Source organism: Haliotis rubra, unplaced genomic scaffold (assembly GCF_003918875.1).
Source record: "Haliotis rubra isolate DU_JTF1 unplaced genomic scaffold, ASM391887v1 Scf56, whole genome shotgun sequence".
NCBI lineage: Eukaryota > Metazoa > Mollusca > Gastropoda > Lepetellida > Haliotidae > Haliotis > Haliotis rubra.
Window position 1 is genome coordinate 2,019,889 of NW_025767257.1, and position 24,722 is coordinate 2,044,610.

The following is a 24,722-nucleotide window of genomic DNA, read 5'->3' on the forward strand; positions in this document are numbered from 1 at the left end:
GCCCTCATATATTAGAATAAAAGCCACACATACCAAAGTATACACCTTCTAGTGTGAGTTAGAGAGTGAATGAGTTACATTTTACTCCACTTTCAGCAATATTCCAGAAATATAACGGCGGGGGACACCAGGAATGGATTACAAAGAAATCGTCACCATATACAAAACATTACTGTATTCGTCGGCAGGAGAAACAGGTGCTCAAATGTTACATTGCTTGCAGTAGATTTCTAAGTAAACTTTACCTCAAATTAACTTCAGCAACTTTATTTGTACGTACCTTTAAAATTTGCAGGTGACAATATGCTATGTTCTAGATGTTAAGACGCAAACTCATGAAACGATGACCTTACGATCCGGGGTGCGTGCACATGAATCCTGAAGGGTTTGTCTTTCTTAGTGGCTGTCGCAATAGGTTATTTATTCCAGATATCTGGAGGATAACTTCCATGTTGGTTACAGCCAGACACAGTAGGCGGGTGTCATGTCTAAATCTGTACACAGAAATAACAGGAATAATGTAACTGTTTTTACCTCACCTTGCTCCAGGGGTATGCAGTAGGTTATGGCATAGCCCTGGTCGGCAACGCCTTACAGCAGAAACCGTAGCATAAAAAAACAGGTGGTTTTTATTACACATGTGCAATACTGATCTACATTGCATCAAGGAAAACAATTGTACCTCAAAATGATGTCATATATTTGATAACAACGATTAAGAATTAATGCATTTCTCAATTCAACTGGTTTTTTTTCTCCTTTAATTACCGGCAAGTAATTAACTATACAGGGTAAATTTTCGAAATATTTGAACTAATGAGATTTTCAAGCAATACTTCTTAATGGTCCTTTTATTCGTAACGGGCTAGGTCCGGCGGTGTCAACATGAACGACTTTGTTTCAGAAGAAACCTCCAAAATGAAACAATTCGCTGTAGTGGCACCATCGGCCAGCTGATAAATGTTGACTGAAATGAACATGCCTGTCACAGATATTAAACACACACAACTTGGTGTAATTAGTGATATTAACAGTGTCGTCAGTTTCTAGGTGATGTGTGCATCTTAATTAAACGGACATGGCTTGTGCGTGTTGAGGGCGTGAGGCAACATGGCAATAAGTTCACTTAATGTTTTTAATTTGAAAAAGTATATGGACGCACAACATCTGCCAGTACCGTCACCGGACAAATATATTTATAGTTCTTTCATTATTATTGTAATAGGTCAGAGCAATGTCCTATCTGAACAGCTTCTCTCGGAAACAGATTCACGTTGCATTGATCTTGTAAATGTAATGTATATGATAGTGATAGAAATTACTCAAAATAATAACATTGGCAGACACAATAATTTAATGCATTGTTACGAATACGTTGACAGATATATATGAATGATGGCTATAGCTGCCAATCATGTGTTTGTATGTATTTTCATTTTCATGAATGGACCAATCAGATAACAGACAGCCTGGGCCACGTTCCTCAAAACGATTGTACCTACGATCGGGGAACGGGGCCCTGGCCAATTGAACGCATTTTACGCCGCTTCCATCACTTCCCTCATTTCATCGCGACCATTTTGCCTTCTTACTTCGCATTTGACGAGTGAGTGAGTTGGGTTTGACATCGTTTGGGACGGTTTTCCAGTTATATCACGACTGGACGGGAACGCCGGAAGTGATACAGGTATCAGAAGTTTTACCACTGGGACTTTGTATGGTGGTATTAAACGCAGACAGATAACCTTGTCTAACCTGCAGTGAAAATTAGCTCAGTCAATCTACGATTTACCCTCAAACAAATTGCAAAAGAATTTATATAAAAACTCTAATAAAATCTAAGGTGGGGAAGCAATAAAAATAATTAAAGTAAATTTATCCTAATACCAAACCCGAAAGTTGACCCATCAGGGCCACCATAAGGAAAAAGGGAGACAACTCTATTTGATTGACGGTAAATAGGCTACGTCACGACGTCAAAAGAAGTTTGACACGGTTTTCAAGTCAGTTTCAATTTCAGGAAGGTTATTTCATACATAAGTTATGCATTGTCTTCGCTCATGATTGAAAGATATGGCGTGATTTTACAAACGTCATGCCTAATCTACTTCGTGTACGTGTTATCAAAAGAGATGCATTGATGATGTAGAAATTAAGATTAAAATGACACAAAATGCAGCGTCACTCTGTCAAGGGAAAAAACTATGGAAGCCCAGACATTCTGTGAAAGTTAGACTTTTGATATGTGATAGAAGAGACATTTCTCTAATTAAAACACTTAAAATCATTATTTTGTAATTTGTTTGAGGTTGGCCTATTTTCAGCCTTAGATTGACTGGACTCTTGGCTGTGCCTTCCTATTCCCTTGGCTGTGCCTTCCTATTCCCTTGGCTGTGCCTTCCTATTCCCTTGGCTGTGCCTTCCTATTCCCTTGGCTGTGCCTTCCTATTCCCTTGGCTGTGCCTTCCCTAGATAGTAGCTAGGGACAGTGGGAATCTCGATAACCCAAATAGGGATCACTAATTAGATGACGAGACAATTTGGCTACCTTAAGAGAGTTATAGGGACACAACTCTGCAAGGGGGAAAACGCATGGCCCCTCTTCTCGGAGTCGGTATACCGTGTCTGAGTGCGGTATTCATGCTACACATCGGCATGTATTCTCAGCGGGATAGCACAGTAAATAGGTTGTATCAAGAAAATATGCATCAAATCACACGAATGACGTTAACTAAGAAATTAAAGTGGGCGTATTATATTATGAGACAGAAAACTGAGCATCGAAACGTAAATATTCACCTTAAACAGTGACACATAGTTTAAACCATGTCACCCAACACAAACTATGTAACAAGGCAATAAAAAACCTTATACCGGCTAGGGAGAATAATAGAAATGTTTCTCAGGCATTGAAGCGTTACTTTAATTATTACGCATCGTTCACTTTAATATAAAACCGAAAAACGTTTTCAAAACTGACTTCCTTACAATCTTGTCCTTAGCAATAGACCTTGTCAAAAGAGCTAGTTTAAAGCGTACTAAATTGTGCTTGTTGGTATTTTGTAGTGGGAAACAAAATTCAAATGTCCCTACGCCATCGCAGAATATATGTGATCGTAGTTATAATTTCGTCTTGGGCATGGTTTCCAACATGTGGAGTGAGTGAGTGAGTGAATGAGTGAGTTGGGTCAAACGCCGCTGTAAGCAATATTCCAGCAATATTACGGCGGGGGACACCAGGAATGGGCTTCACACAATGTGAGGAATCGAACCAGGGCGTGACGAGCGGACGCTTAAACCACAAGGCCAGCCCACCGCCCTGATATGTGGAAAACACAGTAACGACATGTGTGATCGCCATCTATCTAAATCCACCAAACAGATAAAAAAAACCTGTTTCTGTACCAAGTGAGCCGAGCATCGTACTAATGAGAGTAACCAAACCTTTTCATCTGACAAAAGACGAAGACCAAAGTTTCATATGTTTCACCTAAGCTGGAGACAGAAAAGTTATGCTGCGTGACTCAAAACGAGTATTTGATCCGAGCTGCATTTCTAAGGGTGGGTGTGTAACCACATGGTAATAATTCATCGTTGGTCACGAACTTACACATGGCTAAATTCAACGTGGACCAATTTAACTCCTTTTAAGGGTTGTACCGTATTTGACCATTATGTAGATCCAAACGTGTTAACATATGAAAAATGGCCAGTTTGTGCATTATTGGCAGTGTTGCCATATACCCTTTACACACTTCGTCCTTTCACTGGCTGCTTCGGTTTAAATACTAGAGCGGGTGGATATTAGTCACATCCACTTTCATTATTAGAAGCTGATCAGACTGCTGTTTATTAAGAACCACCGTTGTAGACGTTACCAATTGTGTAGGCATGAGCCGTTGCAGTTGTGGCACTCGTGAAGATCAACCTCCTCGTGGTGAGTGCTGGGTGATTCTTCCTCCGTGTGGACCCGGGACAGAATAGATTCTCAGCACCCCGTTTCTGGTCGTGAGACGCGACCAAATTGGGCCACCTGTTTGCCGTGGGTTGCGCCCCGGTGTCGGACGAGGACGGGATTCTTGTAGTTCGGAACACACAACTTCGATACTGACTTCACCAAGACGAGTGGTAGAATGGGCCCGGTTTTTCAGTCGGCTGGTCATGCCATGCATTCAGCATGGTTACTATAATTTATGTCTATACTGATATTTCTTGTGGTAAATATAGAAACCACCAAATTTGCAATATATTACAATTTTGCCAAGATTCCTATGCCAGAAGGCGGTGGCTCATGTGCCAATCTGGCATTAATGACCTCCGGGTTCTATTTGTCATCAAATAACTGTCCACGGCCGAACCAGCCTGCCCTTTTACACTGTTTGACTATTATAACCACCCGTGTCCTTTTTTGCTGGCGTATAACATCCTTGTAGCCCTGGTGTTGTAGTCGGCTTCCGCTACAACCCAGATAGCAAAGGTGTGTAGGGCCAATGTTGGTATATGGTTGGTTGGTTGGCCAACAGTTTGACAACATTGGCCCAACGTTATCTTAATGACTTAAAAGTAACGGTGGCCTTTGACACGTTGGTCCAACAGTGGGCCAACATTTGAAAAACTCTGCCTATTTTCCCTGATCTTACATCTATTTCACAAAGTTGGGCCACCGTTGGCCCAGCATTGTGAATAATAGAGTGAGCACACGGTCATTTTTAGCCATGTTTTCTTATTAAGATTTTGATGAAAGTTGAAATAATTACACAGACAAAAAGAAAGAATCCATTTCCCTGTCTTTCAACTACGATGCAGTGAATTTTACAGCGTTGTTTTCTCCAAATTGAATACCAAACCTGTCATCATTGATAGCTTTACCTGATATTCAAAGGGCAGACGACACTACATTTCTGGAGGCCTTCAACTGGTAAATATGCATCGTTTTTTCTGTGATACTGAATTGCAAATATATTGTGAAATAATTGGTTTAAGTGATCATTTAGGCTAAAGAAAATGACGCATACTGTATTGAAAGGCAATTGATTGAGTAGATAAAAGATTTAATTGACTCTTTTCTTTAGGTAGCCTGTTTTAACCACTTTGATAATCTCATTTCATTTTAAATTATTTAAATTTATTGTGTTTACTTTATTAACTTTATGTGTTTGTCAGTTACACTCCTGTTTCCATATACAACTCTCTCTATTATTCATCTTTACAACCAATAATTGCTAAACATCATCATATCAGATATATGTGTCACAGTTATAGTAGTTACACGTCATATCCAAATAAAACATTGTTTGATGGGTAGTCTAGAAGTTGGTGCGTCAAAAATGAAACATACAACTTTATGGATGACAACTTCTTGTTTATTGTATACAGCAACGTTTTGATGTAGATTCTGACACTGTTATCAAGCTACTATCAAGTGACTACAACCAAATGATGAGAAGTATATATACATGTACATAGTATGTTTTTGTCAAATAAACATAATTTGAAGCGGCCAGTTGGGGACTAAGAACAACAAATTGATCTAGTGATGAAACCAATTAACAAGGAAGGGAGGGGGGACTAGGGGTGGAATGTTAGGTTGTAACAACCTGATAGGGTGATTTGATAGAGCCTATAGTTTGATTAGTTCTTCATATCCCAATGGTATGTAGTGGGGGCGGTGGGGTAGCCTAGTGGTTAAAGCGTTGGCTCGTCACGCCGAAGACCCAGGTTCGAATCCCCACATAGGTACAATGTGTGAAGCCCATTTCTGGTGTCCCCCGCCGTGATGTTGCTGGAATATTGCTAAAAGCGGCGTAAAACCAAACTCAGTCAGTCAGTCAGTGGTATGTAGTATCCTTGGTCTCTATTGATCAAAGGTTTGTGGCGGCTGATTTTGATGGCTTCCAAAAGTCTTCTTTTTGTGAAGTCCTGATTCTTGGAGGATAAGATTTCAATTTTGTCAAACCAGCCACCTAAAACTAAGTTTGGCGTCATCTCAAACCTGATCAAGCACGCTAAGGACATTTGCTCCAGCAGCCATGACCCAGAACATGAGCGGAACCACCTACAACATGTCTGTCTTCATGAGCCTCAACCAGTAACCCACCAACTCATAGTCACCATTTGAGAACAATGAATTGCTCACTAACACAAAATCTAATAAATGCAACAAAACCAAATTTTGCAGTCACATGAAAACGACAGACCAATGAAGAACTAATCAAACTATAGACTCTATCAAAGCACCCTATCAGCTTCTTGTTACAACTGAATCCCCCCTTGTTTATTGGCTTCATCACCATTCCATTTGTTGTTCTTAGTCCCCATCTGGCCTCTCCCAATAATGTACCAGTTGTTATTCAATTACATGTTGTTGTTAATGTCAATCTGCTGATTGTCAAAACATACTACGTATATACTTCTCATCATTTGGTTTTAGCTTGATAACAGTGTAAGAATCTACATCCGAACATCACTCTGTGCAATAAACAAGAAGTTTTCAATCATTAAGTTGTATGTTTCAAATAATACATAAGGTCAAATACTATGTCCTTTCACGATAGTTCTCATGTCTAAAATAATGATATCTGACAGTCTCATGAAATTTTTGGGTTGTCTTTTTCAGGAGCAGTTCGAAAAACCTGTCAGCGGCGACAGCCAAAAGACCTACGACAAGAATATTTTCAAGAAATACAATAATGTTCAAATAACAAAGAAATAAATAGTTCACTTGATTAACTTGTTGTGTTGTTTATATATGTTTCTGATTGCAAAGGTCAGGAAAGAGCTAAATGTTGAAATACAGTTGTGCCAACATAAGGCCAACTAAATCACATCGTTGGGCCAAGTATGGGCCATGGTTTAGTACAAAGGTCAAGAAAGAGCTAAATGTTGTAACATGGTGGTGCCAACATAAGGCCAACAAAATCACTACGTTGGGCCAACTATGGGCCATGGTTTTGTGTGAATTTTCATTTATTGGCCCAACAATGAGCCAACATGATGGGCCACTGTGGAGCCGATGAGCATATCCAAGTGGGCCCATCGTCAGTTTGACAACCATGGGCCAACCAAACCGGTGATTATGGGCCAACTATGGGCCAACATATCATTGCTATCTGGGAAGTCCTTCCTTCCGCTACAAGTCCTTCCTTGGTGACACAGGTTGGTTGGGGGGAGCAGGGATGTTGAACATCATGGCTACCCAACTACACACTGATTCACGTTCTTAGACTAAAAGAATTCACATTACTGATGCTGTAACATCTTCCGAAGAAACTTTACACATTAACAATTTTTTGTCACGATTTTTGGTTGTCAATGGAATCGATGGTGTGCCCTTCCAGATCAATCCATTTATTATCTCAAAATCTATGAAAGACATCTGTGAACTGTCAAAAATGTTACTCGTCTCCGGTCGAGCTCCCTTCTTGTGGAATGAGCTAAGTGACAACAATCTCTAAATCTTCTCAAAGCTAATCATTTTCCAAATACTGTGATTGTCGTCTCAAGCCACAAAACACTCAATTCTTGTAGAGGCATTGTACGTGATCGTGCAAAATGCATATCAGATATGTCTGAAGAGGAGATTGTAGCAGAAATGAAATTTCAAGGAGTCCTATCAGTAAAACAGTGCACCAGGAAAGAAGGTGACAGCACCATCAAAACCAATACATACCTTTTCACGTTTGCTCTCACAAAGATTTCTCCTTCTGAAGCAGGATTTTTTAGCATCAGAGTGGATGTGTACATACCAAGTCCGCTCCGTTGTTTTAACTGCCAACAATTTGGACATAGTATGAGATGTTGAAACACCCAAATTTACTCCCGTTACCGTAAAAGTACTTTCGCAGTTCATAATTTAAATAACGTAAATTCTAATATAAATAAACCAAGGCTCGACGTACTTTTAATCAAAGTAAGCGTCAGTCTTGGAAGAGTTTTGTATCAAAGATTAATTCACGTACACCAATGACGAAGGTGTGGAACATGATACAGAGAATCAAGGACAAAGGTAGAAACTCTAGTGTTCATCATCTTAAAGATATATGTTATATGTTAACTGATAACACTGACATTGCAAACAAGTTGGATGAAACGTTAGCTACCCATTCTTCTTCGTCAAATTATAATCCATAGTCTCAGAAATATAAAATTTATCAAGAAAAGCTGAAAATTAACTTTCATTCTGATAATGGTGAAGACTTAATAAAGTATGTTTCACTTCATGAGTTGAATACTGCCTTGGCGCAAGCTCATGATACGGCATCAGGAGCTTATGATTTCCACTGTCAGCTTCTGAAACACTTACCCAACCCATGTCTGGAAAAACTTCTGAACATCATTTTATCATATTTGGACAAAAGGGCCCTTTCCTATTTCATGGCGTCATGCCATTGTTGAACCAATACCTAAGTCTGGCCGGGACCATACAGATCCATCTAACTATATACCAATTCCATTAACTACATGCGTTTGTAAAACCATGGAGCGCATGGTCAATAATCGACTGGTATGTCTTTTAGAAACCAATAATCTTATTACAAACATTCAATTTGGTTTTCGCAAAAATAGAAGCATTATTGACCATTTGGTTCGCCTAGAAACATTCATTAAGAATTCAATTGCAAACATCCAGCATGCTGTATCAATCTTCTTCGAACATGAAAAAGCTCATGATACAACATGGAAACATGGTAGTTGAAGGTAGAAATTCTAGTGTTCATCATCTAAATGATTGACACAATGTGTTAACTGATGATATCCACTGTCAGCTCCTGATGATATCCACTATCAGCCCCTGAAACACTTACCCAAAGAGATTTAAAGGATGTTGGTGTGAGAGGCCGTTTGCCACAGTTTGTAGCAGAAAGACAATTTCAAGTTCGTGTTGGATCAACCCTGTCTGACCATATCAATAGTCTCTTAAAAGTATTAAATGTTTGTTAAATTGTTTGTGGATGACTTTAATGTCTCATGTTGTGGTGAAAATATGCATACCACTGAAAGACAATTACAAATGTGCTTAAATACAATTCATAAATGGTCACTTGGGAATGACTTTAAACTTCCAGACTAGCCTTCTCTTAACCAATGCCGTATCTTTGCAGTATGTTGATAAACTTTATGCAAATGAGTCCAACCCTGCATGAGGATCCCCTCTCTCAATTGCGTAGATCGATGCTCATGCTATTGATCCCTGGATCGTCTGGTCTAGACTCGATTATTTACAGACCGCCGCCATATAGCTGGAATATTGCTGGGTGCGGCGTAAAGATAAACTCACTCGCTCACTGTAACCCGTTTTCAAAACTGTATTGTTCAAAATAGAAATAGAGATAGAGATAGATGCTAGTTTGAAATCATTTTCTGTGATATTCTAGTTGTTTTTACTGTCCTTCATCGGCAGGTTTTATAATTTAACAGAATTTATTATGAATCTATATCTTAGTCACGATATAGTTAAATTATTGCCAATCTGAATTAATATCTTAAATCATTCACGTTGCAGTTGTGTTTTCAGTGAGTGAAATATGCCATTTAAGACTTCCCAATGTCAATGGCATCGTGCTGATAACCCAATGATATGTATAAAATCAATTTCTTGATACGCATCATAATCATGATATCGTTATATCAAATCTATTTGAGGTAAGCAACGTTGGGCGCGGAGAGGCTTGGATGGGTGACCGTGTTTGGCAGCTTGACTCCTGAGAGTGTCAAGGACTTCAGTCCAGCCCCACAATGAAACACATGTGATACCTATGGTCTCACCATAGGCAAGTGAGCTTGTTCACCCTTACCTCTGTTCAACCTGCAGAAAATGGGTACCCGGTGGGAAAAGTCATGTGGCTAGTAACATTCTAGCGCCTCACAGGCAACTTGGGTTATGCGGGATAATATTGACCATATTGTGTGCTCGCGCTTTGAGCATGTGCCTTGTATATTCATGTGCCTTTAGATATTATTAAATTCACCATTATTATAGCGATAAATTACATCAGTTGTATAACAAAAGACATAAAAATTATAACAATGAAATAATTTATTACAATACGAATATAAGATTTTTCTCGTCGTACAGATTTTCAAAATCAAAGCTGTTATTGTTGATCACTGAACAGCCTGTTCCAGACTCGATTACTTACAGACCGCAGCCATATAGCTGGAATATTTCGGCGGCGTTAAACAGCGAACAAAATCAAAATTACAAATACGTTCATGTGAAAGAGCGACAGGAGACCGTAAAATCCCCCCTCCCCCTGGTAGCCTCCCCCTCGCTCGCTGCTGAGGAGAAACCTGTTGAAACGTTTTAGTTCTGAGAAAACACAAAAGGATAGGCGTGGTTCTGACGTTAGCGGTAATCAGGCCACACCGGTTTCCTCACCCAGCAACGTGATGCCAGGTAAAGGGACGCAACTCTGTCTACCAAGACGGCTTCTTGAACCGCCTGTCGATAGCGACACCGACGCAACAGTCCCTCTTGTAGCTCAAGCCATAAGAATAATTACAGGGGCGTAGCTACCATTATGAAAAAAAAGCCCGGGATTACACATGAATTTTGCTGAAAAAATTATTTTTTTTCTAATTCTTGCTAAATATACCTCAAATACTATCGAAATATAAAGCTTTGCAACCTATCGCGCTTACACGAAAAAAGCCGCTTGCTACGCGCCTGAATTAGGACAGACAAATTTCCAGGTATATTTGTGACAACAACTTGTCAGTCATAACCTTGTTTGATTATTTTGTCAATATGGTGGAGTTAATGTCAGAATATGTTTACAATGTAAAATTATATTTTAATCATTTCAAAAATACGTTTAAAGAAAGAGGGTTTAAAATACTAGCATATTCTTTCTTCTGCACAGATGGAGGAAGGTTTGGGCGGGGCAGAGGGGAGAGTACGCACAAACAATCTCTCCTCAGGAGATAGAATCGTGTGAGTGTTTGCTTTGATTTGTACGCAACTAGATGTTTCGCTAAGATAAAGAATACAATGGCGTTACGGACGCGGTATCACGTGACTCATGCTGTACACGGATAAGGAAACCGACTCACAGGGCAACCAGTACATTTGTTTGCATTCATGAAATAAATTTAGATGAACGTGAGTTTTGCACAGCCGTCACAAATAGTGGGAAGTTTCATTGTTAACACGTTCGCTCGTCAGGCATTTGTCCCGGGTTCGATTCCCCATAGGCTTAATATGTGAGGTTAGCTTGTTGGCATATTGCTACCCGCACAGCTCAAACATCAAATAGTGTCACTAAAAATACAAACATACAAATACTAAAAACCATTGTCAGATAGTATCTAAGGGCAATTATTCACAGGAAGTCTATAATAAATACGTTCATCATGCATTGAGCGTCGAGATGGCTGAGGCCTATTCATATGTTAGCAGAGGTCATACGCGATTCACTGCCTTTCACCATTCCAGTTTATCATTTGCTCTGACAGTGTGAATGTCTCCTGTAAGTCTTTTGATCACCATATAATCAAGATCAGTGAAGTATGATATACCAACAGAATCCTCTCTCTGTTCCCAGCGACCAAGAGTGCATCACTTCACCCCCCGCATAGGCCTCTTTACGTCTTTTTTACGCTCCACTTGAATATATCAATAGTATTGACACTTAGCAAATAGGTGACAGCGACTGATTTTTCATTATAGGCAACGGTAAGGAGTGTTATGACGCAGGCGATGGCATGTACAAACTGGAACATTCGGAGAGAGATATGAGAATGGCATCAATACAACGCTGCCGTTAGTGAGTTTAGTTTTACGCCACACACAGCAATATTCCAGCTATATTCTGTAAATAATCGAGTCTGGACCAGACAATCAATCAGGGATCAATAGCATAAGCATCGAGCCACGCAATTGGGATACGATGACGTGTCAACCAAGTCAGCGAGCCTGACCTCCCGATCCCGTTAATCGCCTCTTACGACAAGCATGGGTTGCTGAAGATCAGTTCTAACCCGGATCTTCACGGGTTGCTGTCGGTAGTCACTACAGCTGTATCACAGCGGCGTTCAGACATGGATCTGAACTAGGTAATTCTCTGATTGAACAGAAATACATAACATAATACTGTGATAAAAACAAAGAAACATTGACATGTAACGGGGTATTACTGCGACTGCTTCGTGTCTGAATTCGTTAGAACAGGCAAATGACGGGCTAAATTATGTCGTAATGTAACTGATATGTTTTCTTGCTTCGAACGGTAGCAGCTTAACTGGGTTGCACCATGTCCCTGTGAAGTAGAGGCGTCTCGCGTTGCCTGTTCCGACAAGTATTTCAAGGTCGAACTACTAGGTGCCCAAGTTTCCAACATCATGTGGCCATTGCAGAGGTAGGTGCTTTATTCCAGCAATGTTATTGCTGAACACGAACATTAGGCGTCAAACACAAGCCTGAGTTTAAACAGAACTCAGGTCAACTAACGAGTGAAGGACTTAACTACCAAAGTACCACAGCGACCCATTCAGTGGATATAAAAAGCTTAGATGTACGTGCATTGACTTCTTCCGGTGAGGTAGCCTTCTGGTTAAGGCGTTCGCTTGTTACGCCGAAGACCCGGGTTCGATTCCGGTCAAGTGTACAATGTGTGAAGCCCATTTCTGATGTCCCCCGCCGTGCTGTTGTTGGGATATTACATAAAACGGCGTAAAAACCAAACTCACTTCCGGGGAACTCAAAGACGACAACGCAACTATTTTACAGGGCATACGCCCGCACGAATTCACACGAGTATTCAGTATCACATATATTCTTATAACTTTAATCTTTGATGGAATCCAAAATATGTTTCCCTATTTCAGCAAACATCCCAGATGCATTGTTCAGAGTTGTGGTGTTTTCATACTCTTCTGGGTCCGGATACGTGAAGTGTATTGCATAGGCATCTGTCCTCCAGTTGAAAGGCTGGGAGTGTTGAAAGTCTTTATACTGTGGGTGGAAGATCGGATGGCACTGCAGCCGAAAGCACATCACCTGTAGTCGTGGCTCTATTTTAACCAAATTCGGGTGCCTCTCATATATTTTATAAGGAACCTCGATTGGATTATAATAAAAATCATCATTCCTGTATTTTCTGTAGGTTTTTCTCCAAATGTCTATAAATTTTGATCGTGGTTTTGAAAGCACTACTCCCATATTGATAGAGTCCGGATACGGCTCACGAGGAAGGTGATCTATATCAACAACTACGTCATATCCGGCGGATATGATGTCATCAACAGGTCTCAACCACAAAGCATCCCAGTCAACATAAATGCCACCGTACTTGTATAAAATGTCTCCCCTAAGAATGTCACTTTTATGGTGACGGAATAATACCTGTTTTCCGAAAATTTCCCTTGGGATTTCTCTGAAAACCAGCCTTACTCGCGGGATGACCTTAACCTTGTCCCAGTAAAAGCCCTCCAGTGCATTGTTGCCGTGAATAAAAACTTTGTCCGCTTTGAGCACATATAGTGAACTCATGATGCTTAAATACATAATAAATGTCATATTTGCCTTGTTGTACCAAACATAATGGACATTCTTGGGGATGGTTGAAGAAGTGTCAGTGGATGGAAACACAGGTTCTCTCTGCCCATAAGCAACATACCGTAGATCGGCAGCTAAAGGACTGTCAAGTGATATTATATGCTTTGGATATGATTGCTGAACGATGTAGACACAGAGGGAAGGTTGGGAAAGTTCACTGTCAGAAATATGCAGGATCCTCTGACACGACTTCATAGCACTGTTGTCAAGTGGAGAAGGTTTATAAAACTGAGAGCCTTTAAAACATGGCAGTCCATTTAATTTGTCATTCCCCGCCGAGCTGATCAGAACTTTCGGAATATTATTATCGGCTAAATATACTGATAAGTGTTCCTTTCTAAAATTTGGCAACGGATTCAGAATTACTGTGTCTTCGGATACTAAGATGCCACCCGTATCGTGTAACAAATCACGGCCAAAGTCATGCGAATTTTCACAACCAACCCATCCTGGCATTTGCTTCAAACCAAGATTGGCAATGGAGGATTTAAGCTCATCCAGCCAGTCGTTATATTTGTCTTGTCGGGGTGGGATCTTATAATGAATCTCTAATACATCGGGCTCCATGTGGGTCCAAACACTGCGAACACTTAAGTAGTGAATATACTCGAATGTTCTGTTCCCACACCAAACGTAAAACACCGTGTTGGGCACTACGTGTTGTCCGAGGTCGTCAAAGCTGCGTGGTGGCAACTCACCTGGCAGGTCTAGTCCTCTCATTGACATTCTATTTAACAGTCCACCTTCCTTAACAGATTCATGAGAGGTCTGCCGATTAATCTTTAGAAGCGATCGGTTTTGAATAAGTGATGAGAAGTCTCTGATTAGAGGTTGCTGCACCATCACGTTGATGTCCCCGCTGTGTCGACGAAGGCTAGAAGCTGCATCCTGGAGCATATCACTATCGTTGAAATGCTGTAGACCCATGACAATGCACAAAACAGCTACTGCAATTAATCCCACGGTCTTCTTCTTAAACCGAGGCATGATGACTGGCTTGTCTGAGTAAACAGAGTTCTTCTGGTCAGTACCGCTGACTTGCTTCCAGGTCAGGGATTCTTCTTCCAGTCAATGAATGCTACCGGGCGCTCCAAGAATATATTTTGGATGACGGTCCAGACCTGTAACACAGAAGGGAATTGCTAAGAAGTGGATAATTCCTTTCACGCAGGTCGTTAATATAGTGCTGTCAGGTACATGAGATATCCTCAAAACATGTCTAAAGAAGCCATAGAAGTCTAAAGAAACCATATGCTCCCCTAAAACATTAATGACGACGGATCATTTTGTGCACCTACGTGTTTTACATATCGTCCAACCAAAGTGAGTGAATGTTGTTTTCAACCAACTCTCATAGCATGGATCGTTCCTCACTTACTCTCTGTGTGTGTGTGTGTGTGTGTGTGTGTGTGTGTGTGTGTGTGTGTGTGTGTGTGTGTGTGTGTGTGTGTGTGTGTGTGTGTTTTGTTAGCCTAGTGGTTAAAGCGTTCGCCCGACACGCCGAGGACCCGGGTTCGATTCCCAAAATGGGTACAATGTCTGAAGTCCATTAATGGTATCCCCCGCAGTGATATTGCTGGAATTTTGCTAAATGGGGCGTAAGTCTAGACCCACTCACGACCTGGTATAAACTGACAAAAGTGAAATTCTGTTCTGAGCGGCGGTAGGCAAAACTTATACGTATATCGAGGAGGCATTAAGCTAAAAAATAGCTACCGGAGAACAGAGCTGGCCCTATTGAAAGATACGACAGCGACTATGTTTTGACGATGCTGAATAATGCTTGTACACATATTCCTCTTCGTCATGCTGCTGTGACCTGGGAATGTCATCCCTGTGAGTTAGAATGCGCGCCCCATCACTGGTTTCAGTTACCATCCTATTGTAAGCGTGACGTGGGGTGTGACACAAGATTACTCCAGATACACAAATCGCATGCATGTCTCAGTGCCTAGTCAGACTAGTTCTCAGTCATAAAAACCTACATGCTTTACACATTCTTTAGTAAGTACTATACACGCCTGGGGACCTTTGTATAAACACATGACTCATATCACGACAACAGTCACAGTGATGGAAATCGTTCTTCTTTACTTCTCACAAAAGCGTAACTGCTGCAACATCAAGCGAATCATGCAAAACTCTGGTAGTTCCAATAGGTAGCATTTATAAGATTCTTATGTTCTGAACAAGTTACAGCTTTCAACTTGTGTCACTTGTTGATTCTCAAGTTGAAACTGATACAGTAGTTAACAGGAAATCAGCCCCAAAACTAACTCACTGTGAGTCGAAATACAACAGAGCAATGTAATATACCCATGCCAATAATGGTTCTCACCCCCTCCCCACACACACCTCACACCCCCACCCCACACCACCTCTCCAATTAAAAAATTGAAGGGGGTGACAACCATTATTGGCATGAGTATATAATTACCAATTGTATTCTAAAATAAACAAAGTTTACACATTAATACAGATCACTACAAAGGTATTTATGGTGCAACATAGAGTAGCAGCACAAAGACAGTATAATATAAAAGCAATGATTACAGCAATACAGACAGAGATATAGTTTAAAGGTCTCTTGGGTTGCCCCGTAGTACCTTCTAGAACTCTGTCTAATTATAGCACAAGTCTAAATATAGCACACCACGGCAACCCCAACAGTGCTGCCTAACACATGGCCTTCACAAACATTCCTGCGCAACATCTTTCAAATTGAGATGTCCTTGGTTTTCTTACACATGAGATACACTGAAACGCAATGCAGCAAAGCTACAAAAGAGGAAAACAACTTAGATCGAACGAGCCATTTAACAAAAACCCAGGCTATATATCTGCCGCACTTGGTTAGCCAAGACAAAGATCACCACTGATATGGACGTGGTAATATCCTCTCCCAAAAATCCACGCACGTTCAGACCATAGAGTGTGGACACTATGGTATTGCTCTCAAACCAGTGGTTGTGTTTCTAAGGAGAGACAGCGATATAGAGACAGTTAGTCGGGTCTGTGGACCGTGTAGGGCGTTTATGGGACAATGTCACAGACAGCTTGAGATGTTTTACGACATCAACGTAACACAAGACACCGGCGTATGAATAAGGGGTGGATGGGGGCATGATATCAGTAGTGTAGCGACAGATGAAGTGTACTGGCCAGTGAACTTACAGCGACCTCCAGCAAGCCATGCTAGTCATGAACCATGCTTCCACACATGTCAGTCAAAAATATTTTTAGAGATTATACGTAGTCCCGGGCAACTTTATAATATATGTAGGCGATCAGATTAGGATAGTGTTATAAGTAATCCGAGTAAATATAAGTCAAACCTATAAACAAACAATACAAGTTTACAAAATCATCAAACAAATAGTATCTTAATATGATGTGTGCAAATAGTACTAGAGGATAATCCTATTAGCCAACGGAGACGAGCGCCACCACAGCGCTGACACTCACACAACAACCCCCCTGTGTCTTGCCTGTGTATCTCTGTGAGTGAGTAAGTATGGTTTTAAGGCGACTATAGTAATAGCGGGGACACCAGAAATGGGCTTCACACATTGTACCCATGTGGGGAATCGAACCCGGGCAAACGCTTTAACCACTAGGCTACCCAACAGCCCCCAGTGTAAATCTGTAACTGCAATAGTCCAGCTTCATCGTGGAGGCATGTTGAAGACCGGATCTACGTCAGTCGAACTAGTGGTTGATAGCATGAGAACCGATCAATCAGGGAAGGATGAAAACGACATTCACTTAAATCATGTCACACTAGGTAAATATTTTATATGATAAATTGGATTTTGTCGAGCTCATAAGTCATGTCAACGAAGTGATCATTCTTTTACAACACACACAACTTTCGAAATTCGTCTTTTTAAAATTAGTCCAAAGATCAGCATAATCCTGATTTCAATCCTCCTATACAGCGTGTGTGTAGCTGGGAGGAAACTCTAATGTCTTGTAATCTTTAATGTTTTTCTTCCAATATATGCCAAAGCTAAAACATCGAGAACTGGTTCAGAATTCTAGTCCTGTGTACTACTCCGTGCTGAGAACCCATCATTGGATGTTTACGTGTCCGCAATACAAATTAGGTGTCACGGTCTAGCGGTCAAGCATATATTCAGTAGACTGCCCATAAGCAATAAATATGAGCATACACGACAAAATACAGAGATAGGGTATAAATATATATCATCTGACATCCAGCGTTATAGTGTAATGTGTTGTATAATCACCCTAGGGGCGGTGGGGTAGCCTAATGGTTAAAGCGTTGGCTCGTCACGCCGAAGACCCGGGTTCGAATCCCAACATGGGTTCAATGTGTGAAGCCCATTTCTGGTGTCCCCCGCCGTGATGTTGCTGGAATATTGCTAAAAGCGGCGTAAAACCAACTCAGTCAGTCAGTCAGTCAGTATAATCACCCAACGCACACGTCACAAGGATATCGGCCTATCAAACAAAAGGAACATGCACGATTGATCAAGACTCCATTAGCTGTTGCTGCGTCGATTCATTGAAAGAAAGACTTAGCAAGTCCCTAGTGGCGCCGCCTCAATGATCTCTATCCCTTATTGATTATTGCTGTCAGTGTTCATGGAACCTATAACCTTGGTCCACTCAACCGTAAGGGCATCTGTTAGCCGTCGCTTACGTTGGGAACCAGTTCGACTGGTACATGAAGTCGTATTGATCAGATCCAGGTACATGCCTCTATGTTGAATGTATGAATTAGTATACGTATAGTACGCCCTAAATGTTAGAACACAGTAGGAGGGATGTTGTCACTACCCTCTGACACCTGGGTGGGGTCTGGAATAGCGCCGGTTATGTTTCCTCCGGTTGAACGTACTACCCGACACATGTGTCGTTCATAATCACAGCTATAGTGAGTTACGCAATTTCTAAATGAAATAACGAATACAAACAAACAGCCTTGAGTGCCCCAACAGTTGAGTCCTTGATCTACATAACAGGGCGTGAAGATCCATAGTCAACATGGAGAATCATCAGCGTTAAAACAAACAGAAACCTGTTTTCAAAATCGATAAAACAGCTCAAATCAGTGATTGAAAGAACGAAATAGAATTCACATTACCACTCACTGACGATCCCAGCATGAACAGGCCAGGTCCTTTTTTCATGCATCTCACATGTCAATTAGCATGTGTTTACAGCTAGGGCTGAACGTGCACCCTACCATTTCCCAGATCATGGTTCCACTTCTGTCACACATTATATACAACCTATCGATGGAGGAATATCAAGACTAAACACAGTTGAACATCCAACCTTTCAGAGTTTTACCGTGAATATCCGATAACAAATTCCTGGTGATTTGACAACAACAGCATATGACAACATTTCCACGTGTTTAAGTGAGAGAGTATTTCGCTTACCTCGCCTCGTAAGGTCCAGGAGTAGGATCGGTTATCAATAGCCTGTGGGAGGGTCAAATCGGATTCAATACCATGCTATTCACAGTTTTATCCCCCTGCTGTTCGAGCTGGCCAGGGGCTCGACTCTCCAACAGCTGATACAATACTATGTTACCCGCGATGGTATCACCCTGCTATTAACGCTTCTAGAGAAGACTGTCGCCTCTCGCGGAGTCAATGCTCATGCGCATTCCTGTGTATTTGAGTGTGTCGGGGAAACCGAAGCAGACGATCTGGTTCGACAGGGCGCTGCACAATAGACTTGCTCAGGCTTTACTTTTAAGCCAAGCAGCTGTATTTTAAAATTGAAAAAGACTGTAAATATACTCGACTTGTATTAGCAGTGCCAATTTGTGGTGCTTCTAAAAAAATGTTTAGGTTGTGTTTTTTACCTTGTGCTATTTTAGAACGGAAAGAAAACGTGATTTCAATTTGTTGGCTGACGGAGTGCGTATGAGTAATCACTCTAGCTGGGAAAATAATATCAGTGATGTGAATCACCAATCAAAAACTTCCACCCAACTTCCCCACCGTCATCACCATTCCCGCACCTAATCCCTCCATTTATTTAAAGAAGCATCCTTTCAACCGTTACATGCAAATATATGTATATAGCCGATCCACAATTCACGAGCCTCATAACGAATGACATCGAGGCGTACTGCACCTATTCTGACGTGGATTGTAACGCCCGCTGTCAAAGGTAAACATCAAATATCTAGCCGACCCTTAGCTCATGAACGAATTGATGACACGCCTCGATTGGGGTCAAACTCCTTGAACAGTATTTCAAGTATACCCGGACAGTTCACGAATCGATTGCCATGGGCATGTTGGGTGGAAACTGAGAGGTGAGGGGACAGGAACTGAAGGAAGAAGGGGCAGAAACTGAGTGATGAAATGGCAGAAACTAAGAGATGAAGAGAAAGAAACTGAGAGAAGAAATGTCAGAAACTGAGAGATGCAGAAACTGATAGATGAAAAGCCAGAAACTGAAAAGTTAATAGGCAGACACTTAATGGTGAAGCTGCATAGTCTGAGAGATGACGGGGCAGAAACTGAGAGATGAAGGGGCAGAAACTGAGAGATGAAGGCTCAGAAACTAAGAGATGAAGGGGCAGAAACTGAGAGATGAAGGCATAAAAACTGAAGGATGAAAGGGCAGAAACTGAGAAATGAAATGGCAGAAACGGGGATGTGAAATGGCAGAAACTGAGAGATGGAATCCTGGAAACTGAGAGATGAGAGGGCAGAAACTAGGAGATGAAGGATCATATAAGGACGAATCTGGGTTTTGAATCCGCAAAGAGAGTATCTAGGTACGGCACACCCAGCAACATTATACCAATACGCTTATTACGCCGCGTAAATGATTAAGTCAATCAAATGATCGATATAGTGATCAACCACCAACGTCACCGGGGTGATGACGCGCAACCAGCCAAGATTTCTAAGCTGAGAACACGATTTATTTGGCCACCCCTTACAACTAACATAGGTTGTTGTTGGCCTATTCAAAACCGGTATCACGACAGGGTAGTACTTTAAAACAAGCTGTTTGAGACGACAAATGTTTCCGTTCACAAGCCACAGTGGTATAACATGTAAAAACACACCTCTTGTTGTTACGATTCTCAAGCACGCCCCCGTTTGATAAGATGTTTTGATTCACTGATATCACCTTCTCTGTCATGTTTATAAAACACTCACCCTCGCTAATGTAGTGTATATAAATATGATAATCATGACATTTATTTTGATTATTTTGGCATGCTGTAATTGAGGTTGAGGTTGGGTGCCTGTGTACCTGAAATAGAATATCCCTTTATTCGAATCAAATCCATGTGAATGGGTGAGTTTAGATTACAGCCGCTTTGAACAGTATTTCAGCAATATCTTTGCATGATAACATGAGGTGGGTCTTATACTTTTATCACTTTGTAGAAACCCAGGGGTATGGAGCTGAAATCTCTAGAAACATTCGAACCCTCGATCATATATTTCCTGGACGTCTAAGGGACCTAACTCTGCATAGCAAATTGCGGCGCCTTGGATGACAATCCGCGCCCCCACCAAACCTAGGTGAGTAAAGTGAAGTTATACAACTTTAAAACAAAAGGATTCCTAACTTCTACATGTCAAATGATTTGTACACTGATGTACAACAGACCGTGTACATCTGGTGTTTTGACCTCTCAGTTTCTATCCCTTCATCCTTCATTGTTTATCCTTCATCTCCCCGTTTCTGCCCTTCGCCTCTCAGCTTCTACCCTTCACCACTCAGTTTCTGCCCTTCACCTCTCAGTTTCTGCCCTTCCCTTTCATTTTTTACCCATCACCACTCAGTTTCTGCCCTTCACCACTCAGTTTCTGCCCTTCCCCTCTCAGTTTCTGCCCTTCACCTCTCAGTTTCTGCCCTTCACCACTCAGTTTCTGCCTTTCTTCTCTCAGCTTCTACCTTTCACCACTCAGTTTCTGCCTTCATCTCCCAGTATTTGCCCTTCCCGTCTCAGTTTCTGCCCTTCATCTCCCGGTTTCTGCTCAGTTTCTGCCCCTTCATCGTACATATTTTGATAAGTGCTTTGATTGTGGCTTACAATTCACAGCACCCGGCCCTTTCGATCATTCAGGGCATGTAATTACTCCGTCAACATTGACTTAATCGCACACCTAGGGCGAGAAAAGGGAAGCGCTGGCAAAGTTGCAACTGGGTAGTAATACGATATCGCTAGGGTTTCAGGAACGCGTATAAACAGTTTGTGAAAAATATAGATGCTGGATTTAAAAAACAACAAGATAATCCCTTAAACCCAGGTGTGTTCTTTCTTTCGTACGTCGGTGTATTATGTTTCAGTATAAAGAGAGAAGAAGTCAGCTGTCATGTGTATCCGTCGTTTTGACTTTGGTCGCACTTGGCGCAATATTTGACGTGACTGAGCGTCTGGCGTCTGTTGAATGACATTGCTGTACATCAGGCCCCAATTTCTCGAAACAAACTTAAGTTTTTACTCAGATTTCAAACTGAGTTTGACAATATGAAACAACTGAATTTTTAACTCAACTGCATTTTTAAAATAAAAAAAGCCCAAACAACTTAAGTAATCTGTCAACCAAACTCAAATTGCCAACTATGTTTGAGTTTAATATTGATTTCAGTTCAACATGGGAAATGCACTTTCTCAAATTTGAGTAAAAATTCGAACTTAAGTTAAAACTCAGACTTAAGTTTGTTTCGAGAAATCGGGGCCAGGTCAAAGTAATTTAGGGTAAGTTACCCCAACAGGGAACACTACAACAAATGCCGTTAACGTCTGAAAGCCACGATGGAACTTTCTAACATACAACACTGAAATCAAAGGATGGAACTTTCTAACATACAACACTGAAGTCAAAGGATGGAACTTTCTAACATACAACACTGAAATCAAAGGATGGAACTTTCTAACATACAATACTGAAGTCAAAGGATGGAACTTTTTAACATACAACACTGAAATCAAAGGATGGAACTTTCTAACATACAATACTGAAGACAAAGGAGAGAATCCAGATCCTTGTTAACGATCGATGGTATAGCATCTCTCAAGTTAAGCGCAGACACCACTTGGGCGCCATCACAAGATGGGCTAGATATGTTGGCAATATGCGTTGACTTATCGTTTATTTTAAATGATTCCACCCTTACATCCAGCCTTCCCTGTTCCCTACAGTAAAACTCCATTGTAAAAGTGAATGGTGCAGTGCGCACACCGGAATATCAAGGCTATACAATTGGAGGGCTATTGTTCGCGTTGACGCTGGTGAACCCATTTGTTGCGATGCCTTTTTCATATAGTGCACATCTTAGTCCCCGGGTCTCTCCCATGCATGACGAGTTATCTATAATAACCGTGTGTAAAGTCGAAACTCAGCTAAAAAGAATCTACTTCGTGTTTCACAGTCAATCTGTAATATATACAGGGCATTCAGTCAATGCATGGGGGTTACGAATTGTGAAAGTGATCTGCTTAGGTACACACGCCTATCACCCTGCCACTCACCAAACCTTTCTTCCAGTTTTTTAATATTTCAAGATATCAGGTTCTCTCCTTTGTACAACTAACTCTTTTACAGTTATGAACATACTGTCTACAAGATCTAATGTTAAGCAATACAGTTCTCTCTTTTGTACAGATCACTCTTTTGTACAGTTCTAACTATCGTACAGTTCATTCTTGTTACACTTCTGTCCTGTATACAATTCTCTCTTCTGTACAGTTAACTATACTCTCCCAAAAAGAAACGCATATAGGAATTTCAACTGTATTTTTATGTTTATTTTGAAACATCTTGTAGGCTTTTTGAGTCAATGAAATATAGCGAAATTGCACACTGGGAATGCAGACTTATCCGTCTTTGACACTAACTCGAGGAAAGTCAATTTGAGTGGCCAGGGGAGCACGTTGATGTTGTGGTTCTGGAGGAAGTCTCTAGTGTGACGTGCTGTGTGGGGCCTGGCATTGTCCTGTTGAAACAACTCCCTCTGGCGATCAATGATCGGAAGGAGGTGTGGGCGTAGGATTTCGTCACAGTACGGTTGAGCTGTCAGGTTGCCCTGGATCATCACCAAATCACTTCTCCTACGGCAGGTGATCGCTACCCACATCATAACACTTCCCCGGCCGAATCTGTCCACCTGGGGAACGCAAGCGTCGGCGAAACGTTCACGTCGACGTCTGTACACCCGCATTCTTCCATCGCGTCGTTCCAATAGAAATCGTGATTCATCACTGAACCAGATTCTACGCCAATTCGGTAGGTTCCAGGCCTGAACGTTGGTGCACCATTGAACTCGATGTCGACGATGTTGTTGTCGAAGCACAGGGCCAAAATAAGGTCTTCTGGCAAGTAAACCAGCCTCTCTCAACCTGTTCCTGACGGTTTGTGCAGAAAGCCTCCTCAATCCGGGTATTTGTCAGGCGGTACTGGTCGCCGTAGCTGTTCGATGATGCAGGTGATGTACCCGGATGTAGCGATCCTGCGCCGCAGTGGTCGCTCGAGGTCGCCCACTACGAGGGGCATCTGCTACCGCATTCTGCCGGCGATATCTCTCCCAGAGCCGTGAAATGGTGCTTTGCTGAACATTCATGCGTCGGGCAACTGCACGTTGAGACTGGCCAGCTTCAAGCAAACCAATGGCGATATGACGGTTGGCTTCACTTAGACGTGGCATTTTGCGTTCGTCAACAATATTCCAAATACAGTGAATAATCGACAGACAGCGATCAACCTTTTATACCCATCATTGAGACTATCTGATCCCCAACTTTCACGTGCATTGCATGTGAATTGTGTATTCTGTGACACTACACGCCGAAATTGAAAATCATGCTGTTAAATACGGTTTTTTTACGGATGGTGCGTTTTGTTGTGATGTTTCTAAACATAAACACCATAGGACTCATAAACAGAGCAAAACCTTTTGTAAAATGAATCACGTTTTAATTCATTGCTACATGAAATTGCTATTTCCATGATGCGTTTCTTTTGGGGGAGAGTATATTTCGTATCATTCTCTCTTATACAGTTCACTCTTTCATACAGTTCTATCTTGAATACAGTTCACTCTTTTACACACTTTTGTATAGTTCACTCTTTTATACAGTTCTATCTTGAATACAGTTCACTCTTTTACACACTCTTTTATACAGTTCTATCTTGAATACAGTTCACTCTTT

At 41.3% G+C, this 24,722-nt stretch overlaps 1 protein-coding gene across 2 annotated transcripts in view; it reads right to left on the reverse strand.

Annotated features, from left to right (window-relative positions):
* Positions 1-11,910: 11,910 nt before the first annotated feature.
* LOC124253969 overlaps positions 11,911-24,722 on the reverse strand; it is a 33,935-nt gene continuing 21,123 nt past the window's right edge. Inside the window, exons 1-2 of one of the 2 annotated variants that reach the window (XM_046687821.1) lie at positions 18,967-19,154; positions 11,911-14,676 (exon numbers count right to left, since the gene is read on the reverse strand). In XM_046687821.1, coding sequence (XP_046543777.1) covers positions 12,785-14,542 — 1,758 coding nt within the window. In that variant the 5' untranslated portion in view covers positions 14,543-14,676; positions 18,967-19,154 and the 3' untranslated portion in view covers positions 11,911-12,784. Of the gene's footprint in view, positions 14,677-18,966; positions 19,155-24,722 lie in introns of those variants that run through there. The other variant, XM_046687822.1, reaches the window with a different exon arrangement.